At 42.0% G+C, this 20,005-nt stretch overlaps 1 protein-coding gene across 1 annotated transcript in view; it reads left to right on the top strand.

Moving 5' to 3' along the window:
• Positions 1-20,005, top strand: part of MAMDC2 (MAM domain containing 2) — a 137,333-nt gene that overhangs the window by 59,097 nt on the left and 58,231 nt on the right. Inside the window, exons 3-5 of the mRNA XM_080669801.1 lie at positions 9,572-9,843; positions 11,322-11,406; positions 14,580-14,717. Coding sequence (XP_080525927.1) covers positions 9,572-9,843; positions 11,322-11,406; positions 14,580-14,717 — 495 coding nt within the window. The remainder of the gene's footprint in view (positions 1-9,571; positions 9,844-11,321; positions 11,407-14,579; positions 14,718-20,005) is intronic.

Consider the following 20,005-nt stretch of genomic DNA (forward strand, 5'->3'; position numbering starts at 1 on the left):
AATCAATGGTGACACTGTTCAGTGAATCTGCTCTGGGGCCCACAATTTTCTCCATCTTTAATCTTAAGTGACACTAGAGGGGAAAAAACCTCCTCTGGCGCCATTGAACATCATGGTTCCTTCCCGCCCTGACATGTTTCTATGGAAGTTCTCCAGTCACAGGCAAAGCTCTGGCTCCATTGGTGAGAAGAGCAATGTTTCTTAACAGATGATTTTAGATGAATTCTTAAAGTCTTTGTTTATTTTCATATGATTAAAATTATATTCATATAGAGATTTATTAATAAACTCAGAGGATAATAGTGAAGTTGGAAACTTCAAACAGAACTTGAGAATATTTTATGCATGTCATAGAAATTTCAGAACAGAATATTCTTCTGCCAGAGGTAATCAGTACATTTATAAACAATCGTGAGTCTTATTGATTGAGAAAATAAAATCAGGTCTTTGCAGTCCAAAATGTTTAATACTGTTTTTGGCACATCAGGAATGCTACATCATTTATTCTCTAATAACTCAATCAACTGTTTTTGAGAATCTTTATGCCCATTGCATTTCTACACATATTTTGAAATTTGACATTTTAATTTTTGGAAAGTCTTTGATGTGCAATGAAAGCACAATTTCTTCAGAACATAAGCTGATTGCTTATGCATAATTGAGGATGCAGCTCCATGGAGACATCCTCTGGTTCTTTGCAAAAAACCTTTTATGAACATTTTCTAGTTGCTTCGCATGCATTATTGTGCAGGCTGATTTAATCATATGATTGATCCCAGATATGACTGTCATAGCTGAGAACACAGTTGGACAATGGGATGGAACAGCCTAGAAGGCACTGGGACTTAGAGAAAGATGTGCCCATAGCAGTAAAGGGGGCACTCAGGAGAACAGATCTCTTATTCAGGGGGCAGAAGTTGGTGTCAGAAGGGCAGGGCAAAGGGCAACAAGTACAAGTAGCAGCTAGTATCGAGAAGGTCCAGTATGAATGAGATGATGAGATGGGCTAACCATCAGGAAGAGCATGTTGATGGGATAGATTGAGAAATAAGAGCCAACATTTTTGTTTTGTTTTTAATATATTTTTATTGATTTCAGAGAGGAAGGGAGAGGGAAAGAGGGATGGAAACATCAATGATGAGAGAGAAGCATTGATCAGCTGCCTCCTGCACACCCCACACCAGGGACCGAGCCTGTAACCCGGGCATGTGCCCTTGACCAGAATCGAACCCGGGACTCTTCAGTCTGCAGGCCAACACTCTATCCACTAAGCCAAACCAGCTACGGCCATAAAGATTCTTTTTACTAAATTATATTCTAACACTTGGATAAGAGCCAACATTTTTTAAGAGCTTACCCTGTGCCCTTGGGCACTGTGCAAAGTGCTCTCCTTACATGTTCTTATTTGATCTTTTTAAAAACTCTGCAGCATGAGTATTTAGCATCCCCATCTTACCAGTGAAGAACCTGAGCCTCAGATAGTATAAGTAACTTGCCCAAAGTGACATAATTTGTAAATGTAAATGGTGTGACTGGGATTGGAACCAACATCTGGCTGACATAATACACGCACTTTTAACTATTCTACTGGACTGCTTCCACGGGCAGGACCCAATACCGAGAGGCAGGCAGGAGGCATTCAGGAAATCTGGTGAGAAGACCCTCACCTGAGTTCAGGGGATAAACTTCACCCTGGGAAGGAAGCTGACTTGCCCCCCCAAAAGCAGTGTCATTGTCTTAGACATGTGAGGCACTAAAAGCTAAACAAAATAGAGACATAGACATCGTTATTAGACCTGGGTTATGAGGTTTCAGCTGGAATCACACCAAGGATAAAAATGCTGAATTCCACTTTAGGTGATGATTAATCCTCGGTGAGAGCCAGGGGCTTAGCTGTGAGGAAGTGAACCACTGAGGAGGGGCAGCCAGGAGGAGCCCAGCCCTAACAAGGATAAAGGTATAGATTTCAACACCACAGGGTCAGTTAAGGTGAAATGAATGAAGACTGTTCTCACATCAGCATTGAAAATGTGCTGGTGGTCTGCTACCTGAGCAAATAACAGCTCTGAACCCTATTGGAGAAAGAGGAAGGCAATATAAATTCCTTACTGTCTCTGGGACAACTAAAGGACTCCTCCACCTGATGATGAGAAACAATTAACATCACCATAACAAAGCATTTATGTATATACTAAGGCCCAGTGCACGAAATTCGTGCAAGGGGCTCAGACCTCGCAGCCGTGGCAGCTGCCTCTGTCCTCACAGCCCCAGCTTTGTCCGGAAGGTCATTTGGCTGTCTGGTCTAATTAGCATACTACCCTTTTATTATTATAGATATATCTTCATTTTATTGGGTTCTCACAATAATCCCATGTATATGAAGTCATATCTCACTTGAGCTTTACCTTCTAAAGCCAGCACAAAAGGATACCATCAAAATTCCCATTGAAAGCTCCTAATTACACACTGTACAGCCAGTGGGCTGCGAGTTTGACATGCTTGCAGTGTATATTACACAGAATTTTCTACATATTATACCATTTCTATGTACAACACAGCCAATTTTCTTCTTTGTGTTGAAATATATAAAATAGATTTCATTTAGTGGCTACTTATATGAAAATGGTTTCATATGTGTGTGTGTATATATATATTTATTGCAGTGGTCAGATTGTTTTCAGTTGGGTTTTTTTTTTACATTGAGTGACTTCCTAAATACTGAATCTTACCTAATAATAGACAAACATGTAAATTGACCGTACCTCTGCTATGCCCACAGCCAATCAGAGTGAGTATGCAAATTAACCCAACAAAGATGGCGGATGTGCCAGCCCCCAGGCGAGCCGGGAGCGGGGACTTGCTGGCTCCCGGGCTGCTGGGAGTGAAGCCAGGGGAAGGAAGACCTATTCTTGCACGAATATCATGCAATGGGCCTCTAGTGTATATATAACAGGACACCACTGTTTTATTATTTCTATTTTGCAGGTAAGGAAATGGATCTACAGTTAGCCTATGCATGATGAAGTTTTTTAAATATGTTTTTATTGAGTTGAGAGAGAGAGAGAGAGAGAGAGGGAGAGGGTGAGAGAGAGAGAGAAATATCAATCATCTGCCTCTTGCAGGCCCCCTACTGGGGATGAAGCCTGCAACCTGGGCCTGTGCCTTGACGGAATCTAACCACTGACTCTTGGTGCATAGGACGTCACTCAAACAATCGAGCCGTTCCAGCAGGGCTTGCATGGTTATATTTTGCAAATCCTGAATGGGGTCCACTGCCCCACACAGTGAACCCACACAGACATCACACCTGAAGGACAGTACATTCATTAGCAAATAGAATTGCAGGGATGCCAAGAAGTCCCGCACGACTCACACCCTGACCACACTACCACAGTGACCGCCTGGGATTTAGAGCTGTCACGCGGTGCCTTGGCTACTGAAAGCCACTGATACATGGAGCTCTAGTTATGCACATGTGTCCAGCAATTAAGTGTGACCTCAAAACTCACTTCTTTATGGCTGCCTTCATTAAACAGAAAAGCCTTGTCTGTTACTGTCTTCTGATGCCTGCATGTGACTAGCAGACATGTTCAGACCCTGAGGCACCTGGAGCCTGACCTTTTGGCAGGGTGGTTTAATTACTGGTTTTGATTGTCGACTTACTTAAAAAAAATATATCTGTTTGGAAGTTTATGGCTCTTTTCTGAACCCTTTAGAAAGATTTTATCTTTTCCAATAAATGTCTCTTAAATCAGTTCAAATTGCCTAAGCAGCAGTATCTGGAGAAGATTCTGTCCTCCCCCCTGTCATCATGTCTCCAACACTGTGCCTAGTAAATCTCCCCAGAACCTTGGGCTGATGTGTCATAGAGAACAACCCATTCCACGTGTGATTTCTGCTATTCTTTGCCTTTATTTGTTTGTGTCTCCTTTAACATCTCTGAACCATTGTTTGCTGTTCTTATCGGTTTAAAAATATGTGGAAAGTGAGTGGTGTCAGCAGGAATGGTGGATTAAACACTTCAGAAAATTCTGTCCCCATAAAAGCAATGAAAATACTGCCAAGAGTTGTCAAAATCAGCTTTTTAAGAACTTGAAATTAACCAAAGACTCACAACATTTGGGAGCATTTACTCAAGAAAAAGACTGAATACATTAAGAACAGTAAGCTTTGTGTTATTTTAACTTACCCTGTTCCCATCCTGATCTTTAAATTCATATGGAAATTAAAAGGACCCAGATAATGTAAACAGTCTTGAAAAAGACTGTGATGTGGGAGAGCTCACATTTTCCAGTTTAAAAACTTACTAGAAAGCTATGGTAAGCAAGACCTGTGATACTGATGTAAAGACAGACCTGGAACTACGAAATAGAATTGAGAGTTCAAAAATAAACTCTTATATCTATGTTCAATTGATTTTAATCAAGGGTACCAAGAGAATTTAATGGACAAAAATTAACTCAAAATAGATCAAAGACCTAAATGTAAGAGCTAAAACTATAAAACTCTTAGAAGAAAACATAGGCATAAACCATCATGATCTTAACTTAGATGATAGTTTCTTAGCTATTACACCAATAGACAATTGGACTTCATCAAAATTAAAAACTTCTGTAATTTAGAGGACACACCATCAAGAAAGTGACAAGACAACCAACAGAATGTGAACAAAAATAATTGCAAATCATGTATCTGTTAAGAATACATAGAATTTCTTATAACTCAAAAAGAGAAATAACCCAATTTAAAAATGCGCAATAGACTTATACAATTTTTTAAAGAAGATGACAAATGGCCAATAAGCACATGAAACAATGTCATACAGCATTAATCATTAAAGAAATGCAATCAAAAGCACAATTAGATACCACTTCACATCTACTAGGATGGCTCTCATTAAAAAAAAGATGGACAATAACAAGTGTTACTAAATGTGTAGAGCTATAGGAACTCTCATTCATATGGACTAGTGGACATGTAAATGTGTTGCCACTTTAGAAAACAGTTTGGTAGCATCTCAAAAATGTAAATACAGAGTTACCGTATGATCTAGCAATTCCACTCTTAGACATATACCTAAGAGAATGGAAACTTATGTCTGCATAAAAACTTTTACACAAATGGTTATAGTAGAATTATTCATAATAGCCAAAAAGTGAAAACAACCCAAATGTCCATCAACTGATGAGGGATAAATAAAAATAAAATCTGGCATATCCATAAAGTGGAATATTATTTAGCCTCAAAAAAGAATGAAATTCTGATACATGCTACAACATGATGAACCTTGGGAGCATTGTGCTAAGTGAAAGAAGCTAGTCACAAAAGGGCACATCTATATATATAAAAGCCTAAGCAACCGAAGGATCAAACAACTGGTCGACCAGTCGTTATGATGCGCACTGACCACCAGGGGGCAGACGCTCAACGCAGGAGCTTCCCCCTCGTGGTCAGTGCACTCCCACAGCTGGAGCGCCACTCAGTTGACTGACAGGCGCCAGATGCCGGGCTCATGGCTGATCAGCACTGTTGCTGCTGCGGCAGCGTGAGCCTCTCCCTATCGGGACTGACTGGGCGTGAGCCCACAGCAGGCGCAGTGGGGCCGGAATGAGCGGGAGCAGCAGGCAGAGCAGGCAGGAGCGGCAGTTGGACTGCCAATTTCGGCCAATCCCCACAGGCCTCGCTGAGGGACCCCACCGGTGTACGAATTCATGCACTGGGCCTCTAGTATTACATGATTCTATTCATATGACATTTTCAGAATAGACAAATCCATATAGACAGAAAGTACATTTGTGGTTTCCAGAGGCTAGAGGGAAGGAAAAATAAGGAATGACTAATAATGGATGTGGGATTTCCTTTTGAGATGATGAAAGATTCTAGAAATAGATAATGGTAATAGTTACACAACTTTGTGACTCTGCTAGAAACCCAAGTTGTACTAAAAGGGTGAATTTTATTATATGTAAATTATGTTCAAGATTAACTTTCAGATATCATTCTCATTAGAATGGAATAAATGAAATATTTCACCAAGAAAACCTCATTAACTCACTCAGTGGTAAAATGATTCTTTAAAAAAAGTTTATCTTTATTGTTGAAAGTATTACAGATGTCCCTTTTTTACTCCCATTAGTCTCCAACACCTCACCCCTGCCCCATCCCCCTTTCACCTTCACTACACTATTGTCTGTGTCCATGGGTTATGCATATATGCATATAAGTTATTTGGTTAATCACTCTCCTCTCCCCACTCCAATCCCTCCCCGCCCCCCTACCTTCCCTCTGAAATTCGTCAGTCTGTTCCATGCTTCTATGTCTCTGGATCTATTTTGGTCATCAGTTTATTTTGTTCCTTAGATTCCACATATGCATGAGAGCATGTGATACTTTATTTCTCTAATTGAAACAACTCCCCCAAAATGTTATTGATTTGTTAGAATAACAATTTTATTAGTGACAGTCTAAGGTAGGGCACCATCCCTGATATCAATATCTCTCATTCTTTCTTCATTTTCTAAAGCTTCTTTAAAACATACCATGTTCCTTCTGGTTCATTTCAGCTCTAATATGACCACAAAATATACTCTCACATGGAAGCTACAAGCAAGGGTAACAAAGAGTTTCAACTCAACTGCCAACTCAGATTGATTAGTTGAGTTTAGAGAGACCCCGAGGCTGTGTCCAGACTGGGCAGAGAAGGAAATGTAGTGATTAATAAAATCTGTCTTGAGCTTGGCAGTAGCAGTAGAGGTGTGCACCACTTGGGCTAGTCATTTTATCTAGGATAAAGTGTTATTCTGCCGGTAGATGCAAAATCAGTTGGGTAGATAAATCTTTGGATGGATCATAATGCAGCTAGTAGGCACATTCACACAGCATGACCTAAAAATGAATTTGAGACCTGTAATTTACATGCAAAGTCCCAAAATTTGGAAATAGTCAACATTTATGGCTGAGATGTCAAAAGCACTCAATAAATAGCACTAACTTTCTTACTGTATAATATCAAGGTATTTTAAATAACACGTTTTATACAGTGTTTGCTCTCAAAGGTTCTTAACATGAGAGCATTAGCATATCCTTATAATAAAATCTGATATAGTGAGAGAGAATGTCAAGAGAGATTTTTTTATGTCATTCACTGAAAACTCAAGATAGTCACCAGAAGATGGACTCTGTAAGCCTGCTATTGCACACATTAACTTGAGCATTGCCTCCCGGTAGAACTGTCTCCTTCCTTTACTTGCAATAGAAGCCTGCTCTTTCTTTGACAGATAAGAGGTGTCCAGAAAACAGTTTGGCAGCTCCTCAAAAACGTAAATGCAGAGTTACTGTATGAGCTAACAATTCCACTCTTAAACATATACCTATGAGTCCTGTTCCTCTGTCACATATGGTAAAACAATGGTTCTCAAATTGTGGTCCCAGACCAGCAGCATCTGCATCACCTTCTCAGAAATGCAGTCTGTTAGAAATGCAGCATCACTGCAGACCTGCACTCCAGCAGTGTGCCCAGCAATCTGTGTTTGTCCAGTGACTCTGGGCTCTAGCTTGAAAGCCACTGCTGTGAGTTGTTCCCTTCTAGGATGGGAAAAGGCAGAAGGGTAGGAGAACAAGAGAAGTTGGGGATGTGGGCCTCGGTTGGCAGCAAAGTTGGCATGTGATGTGAACCTCCAAGGACCTCTCCTATACCCCATGTACCAACTCCATATTTACTCAGTAAAGGTTTGAGGTGCTCCAAGGATCTCCCCTAATCCTCATCCCCACCCCACCCCCACCACCAGACTGCTCAGAATCCCTTCTTTGGATGTAGTAGGGGAGTGGGAAAGGAGGATGGCACTTCTACATTCCCTCATGTTAAAATGAAGCAGTATTATTCAAAAAAGGATTGGCATCAACACCCCGTACCTAGTAAACATGTGTGAAGACATAGAACAGTACCTGGTTCCTAGTGACTGTTCACTGTATATAGGAGGTAATGGTGTTGGTGACGATTAGGGCAAGGGCCAAACTTCTCCACAGAGGGTACCCAGGTTGGCATCTAGAAGTAGTTGCTATTTGCACCCAGTGGGTGGTTGTTATGTTAAGAAGACTGCCAACTGGAGGTAGATCTTGATCTTGAAACCCTTCAGAGGCAAGTGAGGCTCCCTGAAGACAATGCCCTCACAGTGCCCCAACTGTGAGGATGGTCATTAGCTGAAGGGCTTCTGATCTATTGGACAAGGATCCTGGCTGGGATTGGCATTTGGGGCAACAAACATTGTAGGAGGGACTGAAGAACATTAAGCAAAGCAATGAGACATTTCAGGGCCTTTCTCATAAGAGTTTAGTGTTATGAATCCCAATGGGGGGAGTGGATGGTCACATGACAGCAGGCAGCAGTTTAGATGCTGACCACCAAATATGGAACCTCTGAGCAAGCTTGGGAGTCTGCAGGCCAGAAAGGCAGTGGGTCCCTGAGACCCACAGGCATATCAGATCATGGCTATAGGAAGCTGATGACCAGAGTTGGATTTGGAAGGTTCAAGTTAGGGTTCTTGGTTCCAATCCTTTTTTTTTTTTTTTTTTTTACCCCCCATGGAAATGCTGTTCAATATCCTGGTGTAGCCAGGAGAGCACCACTTGTCAATATTAGTAATATAAGGGGAGGAAGGAAGTGAGATGGAGAGTGGTAAGGGAAAGGTAAAGGGGGGGGGGGAACAGGAAGAGGAAAAGGAAAGGAGAAGACAGAGAGAAGAGGAGACAGGGAAAAAGGAAAAAGGAGGCAGTGAGGAAGGACTAGAAGGGATGGAGGAGAAGGAAATAATGATTGCTAGTCCCAGAGTGCCCACTGCTTTCCTTGCCCTGTCTTACATGTTTTACATGTGCTTCTCATTTGGTTATCAGAACTATGACACTGGGTAATGGAAGAGCCTAGAGACTCTTAAGGAGAGTCTTATTTCTAAAGAAAAATAGGTTACAATGAACTTTTTCTGCTCAGGCCCCAACACCTGAGGGAACCAAGTCCATTCAATCTATGAAAATGATGCACATTAAATGGAGTTGAATCATTAGGAATGAGGGGAAGCTATGGAAGAAGGAGGCTGAGTTTAAAATGGTCTTGGGTATTTTCCTTACTCATGCTGTTCCTCCTGATTCTGAAGCCCCTTTGCTTGTGTTCTCAAACTCATATGCATATGGGGACCAGGAAGATGAATGAAGTGTGTGAAGTGAGCCTGGTATAGGATGATTACAGGAAAAAGACAATTGGCTTAAATATCAGGAGGTAATAGGGAGTAGTAGGAATTATGACAAAATGGAGCCTATGTGCCACACTCTGAAGAGGCAGCACCACTGTTGAGACAGCACCAGCCTGTTGCTGTCACGTGCCCTGTGTAAGTGGGCACAGTGTTGCTGGACCTTCTAATTTTCACAGAAGGCAGAGATCTGTTGACCAGGCAACATTCAGGGGGCTAATGAAATGCACCTGTAGGCTATATCTGTCCTCAGATAGACTGGTCTACAGTGTGTATTTTCCTGAGTTGGCAATAGAAGCTTGATCCCTTCCCTATGTTCCTTTCTCTTCCAGGCCATTACATTTATGTGGACACCTCCTTTGCCAAGCAGGGGGATAAAGCCCTGCTGCTAAGTTCTGACTTACAGGCTGAGGAATGGAGCTGCCTCCGATTGGTCTACCAGATAGCCACGTCTTCAGGGTCTCCATCAGATCCCAGCCAGCTGAACCTCTACGTGAGATTTGAAGATGAAAGCTTTGATCGCTTGCTTTGGTCAGCTCATGAACCTTCGGACAGCTGGCTTATAGCCAGCCTGGATTTGCAAAACACTTCCAAGAAATTCAAGGCAGGTGGAATTGAGGAGGAAGGTGCGGGGCTTCTCTGTGGCTTCGTGCTATTCTGAGGTCTTCTGAAACTACCACCATTGAACTTAGTTTTCTTCTGTGTTAGTATGTGATGTTTTATAGGAGATGCATCAGAGAAGAATGGTAGAAATGGAAATTAATGTTTTGTTTATTCCTTAAACGAGCTTCTTTCTAGATTTCTTTTCTATTTAAATGGGACTTCAGCACAAATCTAAATGAAGCTTAAACCAAGTTCTTTAATGGAAATTTGTCTTCTAATGGGCTTTAAGAGCACATTCTCATTTCTTATCATTTTGTTTCATTCTTCTAAGTTGAGTGTGGTATATGTTTATGTTTTTTCCCCCTAATGCTTTGTTTGCTATAAATTTTAAGCAAAGCATTAACCATCATAAAAGGAAAACTGAAAATACTTTGAAAGAGGCAAACTACTTAAAGGACATGTTCTGATTCCTTTTTAAAAATGGAAGTTGTTCCATCAGAACAACTTGGAAAAGGGAAGTAAGTAGAAAATGTAAGATAAAGTTGGATGTGCATTGAAGTAGGGAAGGAGAATGGGATCTTAATTCACTTGGCCATAATAGTGTTCTATTTGGTGAGAATATGTCATGGAGGATGCAAAGGAAGCTTCATGAAAATGCCCTCCATTTCTAATCCCCTTTTCAATGTCCTATCCCTTCCACTTCTTCAAAGAGGTTTGAAATACTATGCTCTCCTCTACTCTCTGTCTGCTGGTGCCTCTCCATTGGGCAGTAGGGGGGTCGAGGGAAGGAGTATTGAAGTTCTCACTTCCCTATTTCATAACATCCTCCTAACAGTATATCAGACCCTAAATCTATCAACATAGTTGCAAAATATTGGCTAAAATCACCTAAGGAAAAGCAAATGTGAACCCATAACAGTGCTTAAAATCAGCCTCATAAATTGTCATGCTTTATCTGTTCTTTGTGTGAAATTTTCAAGTTTTTCAGCAATATGAGAAATGACAAGTTCATTGATTTGAGCCTCCTCCATCTCATGCAGAGATCTCCCATCACTAAGCAGGTTATGCTTCCTACTTCCTTCTCCAGGGTCTTTTCTCCTCTGAAGACCCCTCTGTTCCTGGTCATTCTCAGAATGGAGTTCCCGGCGATGTAAGCTCTCCTTTCCATCCACAGCCAGTTGGTGTAACCACAAGCACTGGCATGGGATAGCAGTGGAAGACAGCCAACTCTGAGATTTTATTGGACATCTTGCTCCCCTCAAAGTTCTGAGTATATATGTACACACACACACACACACACACACACACACACAGTTTTAATAAAGTCCATCATGAAATTGATACCAATATCAATTAGCTAAGACAAGCAATCTCATTTTGCCTTGAATTGCTGAAAGCTTTCAACTAATAGCTGAAATACCGAACCAAGGGAACATGGCATTTTGAAGTCTAACTCCCTTTCCCCCGTATGTTGTGCAGATTTTAATAGAAGGTGTGCTGGGACAGGGAAACACAGCCAGCATTGCACTCTTTGAAATCAAGATGACAACCGGCTACTGTATTGGTAAGTGGGTTTCATTTTCATTGCATCAGAACGTGGATCTTTTCTAAAATCCCCTCTTGCCAGAGGGAATTGGATCCATCCTAAAGGCACTGAATTATGCATAGTAGTTAAAATTCTTTGCTAGTTCACTAGAATGGTCTATTTTGTTTCTCTGTCTTTAGCATGGGGCGGCTCATTAGAGTTTGCCTGGACTGGCTGGATTAATGAAAGACAAGTAGATGCAGTAAATGTAACCTGAGTTGCTGCCTTAACCTCAACATGTTCTAATGAAAATAATTTCCAGTTTGCTGCGAACTCAGCTTTTGTTGCATTTGCCAGAAAAGCAGGCATCGTATTACCTCCTTTCCTCACTTTACTGGGTTGCTCTCCTGCACCCCATTGCCTGTCTTTATAATCACAATTGTCCCTTTGATTCCGCTTGAGCTGGGTTGGCTGGGTGCCTCTTATGTGCCAGTTCTGAGAGGGTGTTTAGAGAAGACATAGTCCATGTCCTGTGGTCGCCCACCTTCTACTTGCCTGCCCCTGAAGTTATTTCTACATTCGGTAAGTACTGCTGGAGAAAGGCAAGCTATGCTACAGAGGTGCAGGGTGGAGGAGAGGAAATCTCAGAGGACTGAATTCAGTAGAGATACATTTGGGCTGGGGTTTCAAGAAGAAGTGGAACTTAGTCAAGTAAAGGTGCTGGATAGGAAGACTCCAGCAGGAGAAAGCACAGGGCCTGCTTGGGCAAAGGCAGGAAACGAAGGAGGGCATTTGAAGCGAGAATCAGGACTGCTAAGGGAGTTTGTTACGGAAGAGTCTGGATCCAGGCTGTGGAGTTTGGATTAATGAATTACGTGGTTGGGAGGTGCTAAATCTCAGACTGCAGGGGAGGAGTCTCCAACTGTGGGTTTCAGATGATGACTCTGGCTGCCACATGGAAAATTGAGTTAGAAGCTAGGAAAATACAGAAGAAGTAGGAAAACCCCTAAAAGTGATTGTGACATTACGGGGGCGGATGAGGGGGGGGAGCATAATGAGGGTCTCAAATTAGGGTTGACAATGGAACAGGAAAACAGTGGTAGATTTGAGTGATTTTTCAGCACTGACAGTACTTGGAGGTTGATTGGCTGTGGAGAGGAAGAGAAAGGAAACTCAAAACCCATTCTGAACACAAAAGAGCCTTTGCTGATTCTCTGAATCTTACTTCTCTTTTGACTTTCCAATGATGATGCTAATGCAAGTAAAGAAAACAAACTGAGAATGTGACCATTATCTGAAGACAGTGCGTGTAGACCCAAGCTCCCTTCCTTGGACCTCCCTGTAGCTCTCATCTGGTGGCTGCATGGGTCTTAGACAGCCAGCTGGCTCCTCAGACACTCCTGGCAGAGCACTGCCTGCTGGCTCAGTCAACGCACTGAGCCCCACAGTCTCTGTTTTATCACCTGTAAAATGGGGATAAAATGCTTCTCTCAGGATCATTGTGGGGACTAATGAGATCATGGATATGAAGGTGATTTGTGTTGGTGCTGGACACTCAAAAAATGTTCATTTACGTTCTTCAAGTCACTTGATGGCTTGTACTTTGTTTAAAACACACAAGGAGTGCCAATACTTTGATCTTGTTAAACTTATGCACACCTCTCACCTCTCCTTTCTTTCTGTGCCCTCTCTTTGCTTCTTACAGTTCCTCATCTGGAAAATGAGGTTAATAATAGTGTCTACCTCATGGGGTTGTTTTGAGGATTCAATAAGTCAACTCATATAAAGTGCTCAGAAAAATGCCTGGCACATTGAGGAATCTTTTGCTTTTTATTTTACTCTGCGTCAGACTTTGGCACTGAATGTTGAGTGTTGGTTAGCAGATGCTGCAGTGGAAATGTTGCTAATGAAAATCTTAAAAAATTTCGTGCCTGCTTATATAAAAACACATTGATAACTATATCAGTCAAGGTCATGGCAGGAAAGTAGAAACAGAGAGTATATTCAACCTGAGTAATTTGAGGGAAGTTCAGCAAGGAACTACAGAAGTGTGAGTGGGTAAAGGAAACCAGCAAGGGAGGGTGCGGTAATCCAAGACCAGTAACAATGATGACTCATGAGCTGTTACCAGCTTTAGATCTGAAGTGCTAGCAGAACCGGAAACAGTAGCTCTGTGGTGAGACCTACTTGAGAAGAGCAGAGCCTCCAGTAGAGGCCACAACCAACCCATGGAGGCCTGACAGGCAGGGAGACACTGGAGGAATAAACAGTCCCAACCTCATTCTCCTCCTACCTTCCATTGGTTGAGTCCAACAGGAAGCCAGAAGGCAGGGGATCCCATGGATACAATCCATACAAATCAACCTCTGGAGGCCAGAATGGAGTGCAAAAAAAGGGTGTGGATCTGAAGGGGCCAATAGGAGGGACCAGCACAATCACACTTCATATTTTTAATTGATGATTAGTGGGGTCAGTGGAAGCGCTGGCTTGTGAGTTTCTTATTCTTACTAAAGGAGTCTGTTGACTGGCAACAATGCAAACATGTCAATGCCACTAAGATGGGGGAGAGGGTCTCTTTATCTTGTGTCTCTTCTCTACCCAGTAGCTTCAGAAGGACACAAAGCCTAGGATATGCCTGTCCTGCCTATTTTATCTAACTAAGTTTTTGTTTACAAAAAAAGAAGAGGATTTTAGCATTAGGAAAGATGCCCCTTAGCTCTGGGTATTTTGTCCACCATCATGAGAGAAGTAAATAGAAGAGTGGGCAACCAGGTGCAAGAAAAAGTAGACAATAAAATTTCTGGAGCTGAGAGCATAGCCCTAAACAGTGCTTTGAAACAGGATGGCTGATATAAATGTCTGGCTTGTACCAAGCCCAGCCATGAGCGTGGCACTGTGCTGGGAACTATCCCACATACAACAGCCCAATAAGGTGGGAACGCTGCTCCCCTTTCACATATGAAGAAACGTTGGCTAAGGGGGTAGTGAGTCACTCTGCATGCAAGAAGGTTAGTAAGTGGAAGAACCACAGTCCAAAGGGATGAATGGCAGTCTCAATTCATTACAGGATCTCTCTCTTCTTGACCGGTATTGTCCAGGGATCCTGATACAAAATTCCAGTAGACAAAGGGAGTGAGAAACATACTTTGATATCTAAGAGAAAACTTTGCAGTACATCTCCATGAGATATGTTTTTATTTCTCTTCTTCCAGAATGTGATTTTGAAGAAAATCATCTCTGTGGCTTTGTGAACCGCTGGAACCCCAACGTGAACTGGTTTGTTGGAGGAGGCACTAGTCGGAATTCCCACTCCGTTCTTCCCCAGGATCACACGTTCAAGAATGAACTGGGTGAGCTGGGGACATGGACTCCTTTCCCTATAACTTTCTGCCATCTCTTCCCACCCCCTGTATTGACCTAACTAACTAGGTAATTAGCTCTGTTGACAGAGCTAATGCTATCCATCATTGGCTCTGTCAACAGAGAAGAAAGGAGAGAGGAAGGTGAGTAGGGTCCAGGAAACCTGGTAGAATAGTAGGGAAGCACAAGCTGTACGATAAAGACAAACTGCAGACATGAAAACTGTAGCTAAGAGGAAGGCCACCCAGTTAAAGGCTTTTCTTCACCTATGACCTGGTCTTGCTATATTCACATTTCCGTACGTATTATGCTTTACGTGCTTATCTATTTGTTGTTCAGTCCTTCTTATTTCTAAAGACCAGGTTGGAATAATCATAGGTGACTTTTCACTAAAAATAGATTGAGTAATGGGAGCAAGTCCTTAAGAACATTTCCAGTGGCAGTGAGATGAGCTAAGACCCATGATTAATCCTGAATGTGGTGTGCAGCAGGGCCCCCTAGTGGCCATGTAGACTGGTTCTCAGTAGGGAAAATTCGACCTTGAAGAGAAAGCTTCCACTGAAGGGAGTCAAGGTCAAGGTAGAACAATAGAACAAACAAAAAAATGCCCCGGAAACTATTTATTTAGCTATATCTAGGATCACTTTCATAAGGAGTTAAGATTAGAAAAAGACAAAATATTTTCACTTCCTTCTTTAATAGTAAGGCAGGTTTAGCACTTTTGGAAATGACAAAAGATTGGGGTTTCCATGTGTATCTGTAAATTGTCCCTAAAGGTCCACAGCCCATCTCCACTATGGCCATTGTAGGAACCACACCACTAGTATAAATGAGTGTTATGTGTAGAGTGAATAACTAGTTGTGAAACATTAATCCATGAATCTGCATGAGTATTTTAAAAGACAATTGAATTCAAAACAATAAAATGCCACCGCCTCTTGACATTTTTGTTTAAATGAATAAAGTAACTAGCAATCTCTTGGAGTTTCAGAAAGAAACTTTTTCTTAATTTATGGGAGTATGCTAATTTTGATATTGTTTTCTGCCATATTTAGAATCTAGTACAAGGGATATAGAGAATCCTGAAGGACTGATGTTTTAAAATTGCAATAATTCTTGGTGTCCTTATCTCAGAGGTATGAACTTAAGTATGGAGAAGTGTTCAAGGACTTTTTCCAAACACTTAAAAATTAGTTCCAAGGTCAGATCATCTGGGTACCAATGTCATGATCTAATTATTATTTATTCAATGCATCATTTTTGAGGACAGCTGGCTGGGGAGCACACACATTTCTTGGGAGAGGCAACAGACCAGTAGACAAGTGTCAAATCACTTATTTGACTGTGTGCTCCTTTGAAGGCTGCATCACCCCTGGTCCTCACTCACTCTCACTTGTGACCACAGACATTTTCACCATATTTATGTCAACAGGGATAGAGGAGGAGGACGAGGCTAGGAGCCATGACGCCTATGCTCCAGACCAGTTACCAGAGTGCTGCCTTACTCCGGGCATTACTGTTTTTCTGTTACCCTTCACTTCTTAGAGGCTTCATTGGCCTGTTTGCAAATGAGAAATTTGAATTCCATGATCTCAAAGATGTCTTTGAGGTCTAACAGTTTACTGTTCTCTCTTTACCTAATGCTATCCATCAAAATCTCCAAATTCATCATCCGCTGAGATCTATCTTAAAATGTTTTGGGTCCCTCCTGAATACTTATAAGCACACTGTATTTGACGTTAGAAAAAAGAAAAAGAAAGAAAAAAGGAGGTCTAAAGGGCCTAAGGACTAAGAAAATAGGACCTGTCTTTTCTACTATCTAAACCAGAGATTTTTAAATAGTTATATCTAGAAATAAACATAATGATGTGGTCATCTCTGAGGAGCACTAAGACTTGGTGGAAGGACACTGTCATCCCTGCCATAGGCACATGCCTCTCTCTCTTCTCTCCCACTCCCTCTCCCCATCCCATCTTTCCCTCTCCATTTTCTTATCTTTCATCTTCTTTCTTAGCTATCCTAAAACACCTTCCCAAGACAGGCAACTGTGCTATCATTGCTTAGTCCCCCAATGTCAATACTAAGGCCTAAAAAAATAGCTGACCCTGGGCCTGAAGGGAAGAAATCTATGGAGAACGTTTACCTACCTTCAGCAATCCACCGGATTATATAGTCAGTCCAATTAGAGCCTGAACATCAGAATGAGGCTTCTTCATTCATCACTCATTCATTCACTTATTCAGTCATTCAGTTATTCAACAAACAAACACATAATAAGCACTTTTTATGTGTCGGGCATTCTTGCATACCCTGGTGATGAATTCGAGATCATGGAATTCAAATTTCCTCAAAAAGATCACAGGAAACAACTTTCCAAAATGCTGTTTCCTATACCAGTGATTGAGAAGAAGAATTTTTATATGAGGGAAGAAGGGCTATATATGGTCAAATAAACTGGGAGCTAAAGAAAAATAATCAGTTTTCTTTATGTCAGGACTTCTTAGTGCTTTAATATAGTTCTGTATTAATATATATTACTAGTGCCCTGGTGCATGGATTTGTGCACATTAAAAGGAAATTAATTAGAAGGTGGCCAGCAGGCGGGACTCGGTGAGACAGGTGGACATGCCCTGGAGCCAACCTCTTGCAGTCCCTCCCAGGCCAGCCGCACCTGGGGCAGTGCTGCGGCTCGAAGGGCGTCTGCGGAGTGAGTGGGGTCCCTCTGGCAAGTGGGGTCCCTTGGCCTGGCCTGCAGGGACCGAGGCAAAACTGGCTTTCTGACATCCCCTGAGAGGCCCCGGATTGTGAGAGGGCAGTTCTTGGGTGACGCACCCTGGTATCGGGCTCCCTCCTCTCTGGTCCCAGGGTGTGTCACCCGAGAACTGCCACTGCCAAGTCACCTGCAGCTTGGCAGCTCCTGCATTGAGTGTCTGCCCCCTGGTGGTCAGTGTGCATCATAGCTACCGGTCGGACGGTCGCTTAGCCTTTTATATATATAGATGGCATTTCTCATATTATTCAAATACCAAAATTCCATGTAAACATGCACAGTGATTCATGACTAACAGAGGTACAAAACAAGTGATATGTGGCCAGAAAAGTGTGAAAGGCCGCCTTGAATTTGGGGTCCAGGGAAGGTTTTCTAAAGGAAATGGTTTCAGAACTAGAATTTGCCAGATGAATAGGAGAAGATAAGTGCAACATATGCAAAGATGTGTAGGTGTGAGAGTGGAGGGTGTATTAGATGGCTGGAGAGTATTTGAGAATGCTGGGATGTATGATGATGGCACAGTAGTCCCTAGCTCCAAGATTATGTTCCTGCTAATGATAAGTAGGACGCCTGGATGCCTACATTCCACATACTTCTTCCAGCTCTTTTATGCTATTTCACTTCAGTTTCTCTTCAGCTTTTGGACTAATGTTTTGCCCAAACATTAGCCAAACAGCCCTCTCATTCCCACCCAATGCACACACATATGTGTGCGCACACACACGCACACTCTCTCATACTCATTCACACTCCTTGCACCTGGACTCCTAGGTAAGACTTTCCCCTATATGTGATGGGGCTAAAAAATATGAGTTCTATAGATTTTTAAATATTTTATTTGAAAAACACTCTGCCCCTGTGACTCAAAGGTTTGACCACAATCACTCTTGAAAACAAAAACCCTCCAATGCTTTGCATAAGAGAGAGGTTGCCTTCCTTATTACATTTACCTTCTACTGGGTTTATTGATTTTCCCTGATCACTATCTATTTGGATGGCAAAGTAAAGATTAAATGGTTCAGATCTGCCCGCGGCAGCAGATTTTGCTTTAGATAAATTCATCTCCTGTTCATTTGTATACTGGAAGCAGTTTTTACCTTTGCTTTCAGGTGAAAACTGGAGAGGCTAACAGCAAGGGGTCAGGGAAGCTGTGTGCCGGCTGGCTCAGAAACTTTAACACTTCAGAATTCCCAGGAGGATTCTGACCTTTATGTTATAGAAAAGGGAACAGTGAATGCAATATCTGAAAAATATGATGTGGATATGAATTTTCCTTTATTCGGCTGTGTGTTTATAGCAGTGAGTCAGATTTTTCAAATGAGCACTGTGTCTCCAGATTCTTGTCTAGTGATGAAAATGGCTGAAGTGCGCAGTACGAATTGTGGTGGGACATCTTCGGAATACTGGAGGCGATGGAATATTGTCAGCTTTTCCTTATTCAATTCTGATTCATCACATATGGATTTTTTTCTTTTTGAATATTTTATGAAGTGAAATAAAATCTTTCAGGAGGGAACCTACTGACATCTCAGATCATTACTGTTTTCCACCTGCCTTAGCAAAAAGAGGATAATTGCTGGAAAAATAATGAGGGAAATCCATTTCTTTGCTGAGATTTGTTTAAATACAATCTGCTTAGGTTGCCACTCTAGAAGGAGCTGACCAAGGTTTCAAAACCTAAAATAAGGTCAGAATTACTGTGTTCCATTGAAGACCCTGAGATGGATGGATCACCCTTCCATAACTCACGACATTCTTTTCTCATTTCAGTTCAGATTGAGCTCAAGTGTCATCTTAACAGCACCTATTCATTTGCCCTCTGCATTGATCTGTCTGGTTCATTGCTAAGCACTCAGTAGGGAGGCAGCCTTGTTAATTTTCTTCCCCTGGCCTTTGTGCAAGCTCTGCTGGATCTCCTTTCCCTGTCCTTAGATGACTTACCATTTCCGGTATTAGCAGCTTCCTCTTAAATAATTAAGTTCAGTCAAGACAAAATTTGAAAATCTCACCCAAGTGAAATCTTCCCCCAGCCAGAGCACAATAGAGAGAGCATTTGTGCTTTATTTCTTCATACTTCTCCCCTTTGCCCTTCCCCCATTGGATCTGCTGCTCCTGGCTTCTCCAGGGTTGGGGGAGACATGCTGAGGGTGGGACAGAAAGGGAAGGGAAGGCGACTAAAAGTTTTATATGATCAGAGCTGTTTAATCTGGACTTGATGCCCTTTATCCTGCAGGAAGCCAAATGCTGGCCATTTCTCTCATGGCCAACAGAGAATCCCGCTCCACTATTCCCATACATGGGTGATGCACTCTCTAGGAATCCCCTTTAGCATCTATAAATAATGGTATACCCAGCCAGCCCTTTCTGCTGGAGTTACCACCACACATGCCATCCTTTTGAGAAGAGTCCTTTAAGGCCGTATAGCCCAACTACCATCTGAGTTGCCCACTTAAGCTAAGGGAAAACTTAAATCTTTGCCCCATCAAACTCCAGAGGTACAGTTCACTG

This window comes from Plecotus auritus (genome assembly GCF_963455305.1).
Source record: "Plecotus auritus genome assembly, chromosome: 5".
Lineage (NCBI taxonomy): Eukaryota > Metazoa > Chordata > Mammalia > Chiroptera > Vespertilionidae > Plecotus > Plecotus auritus.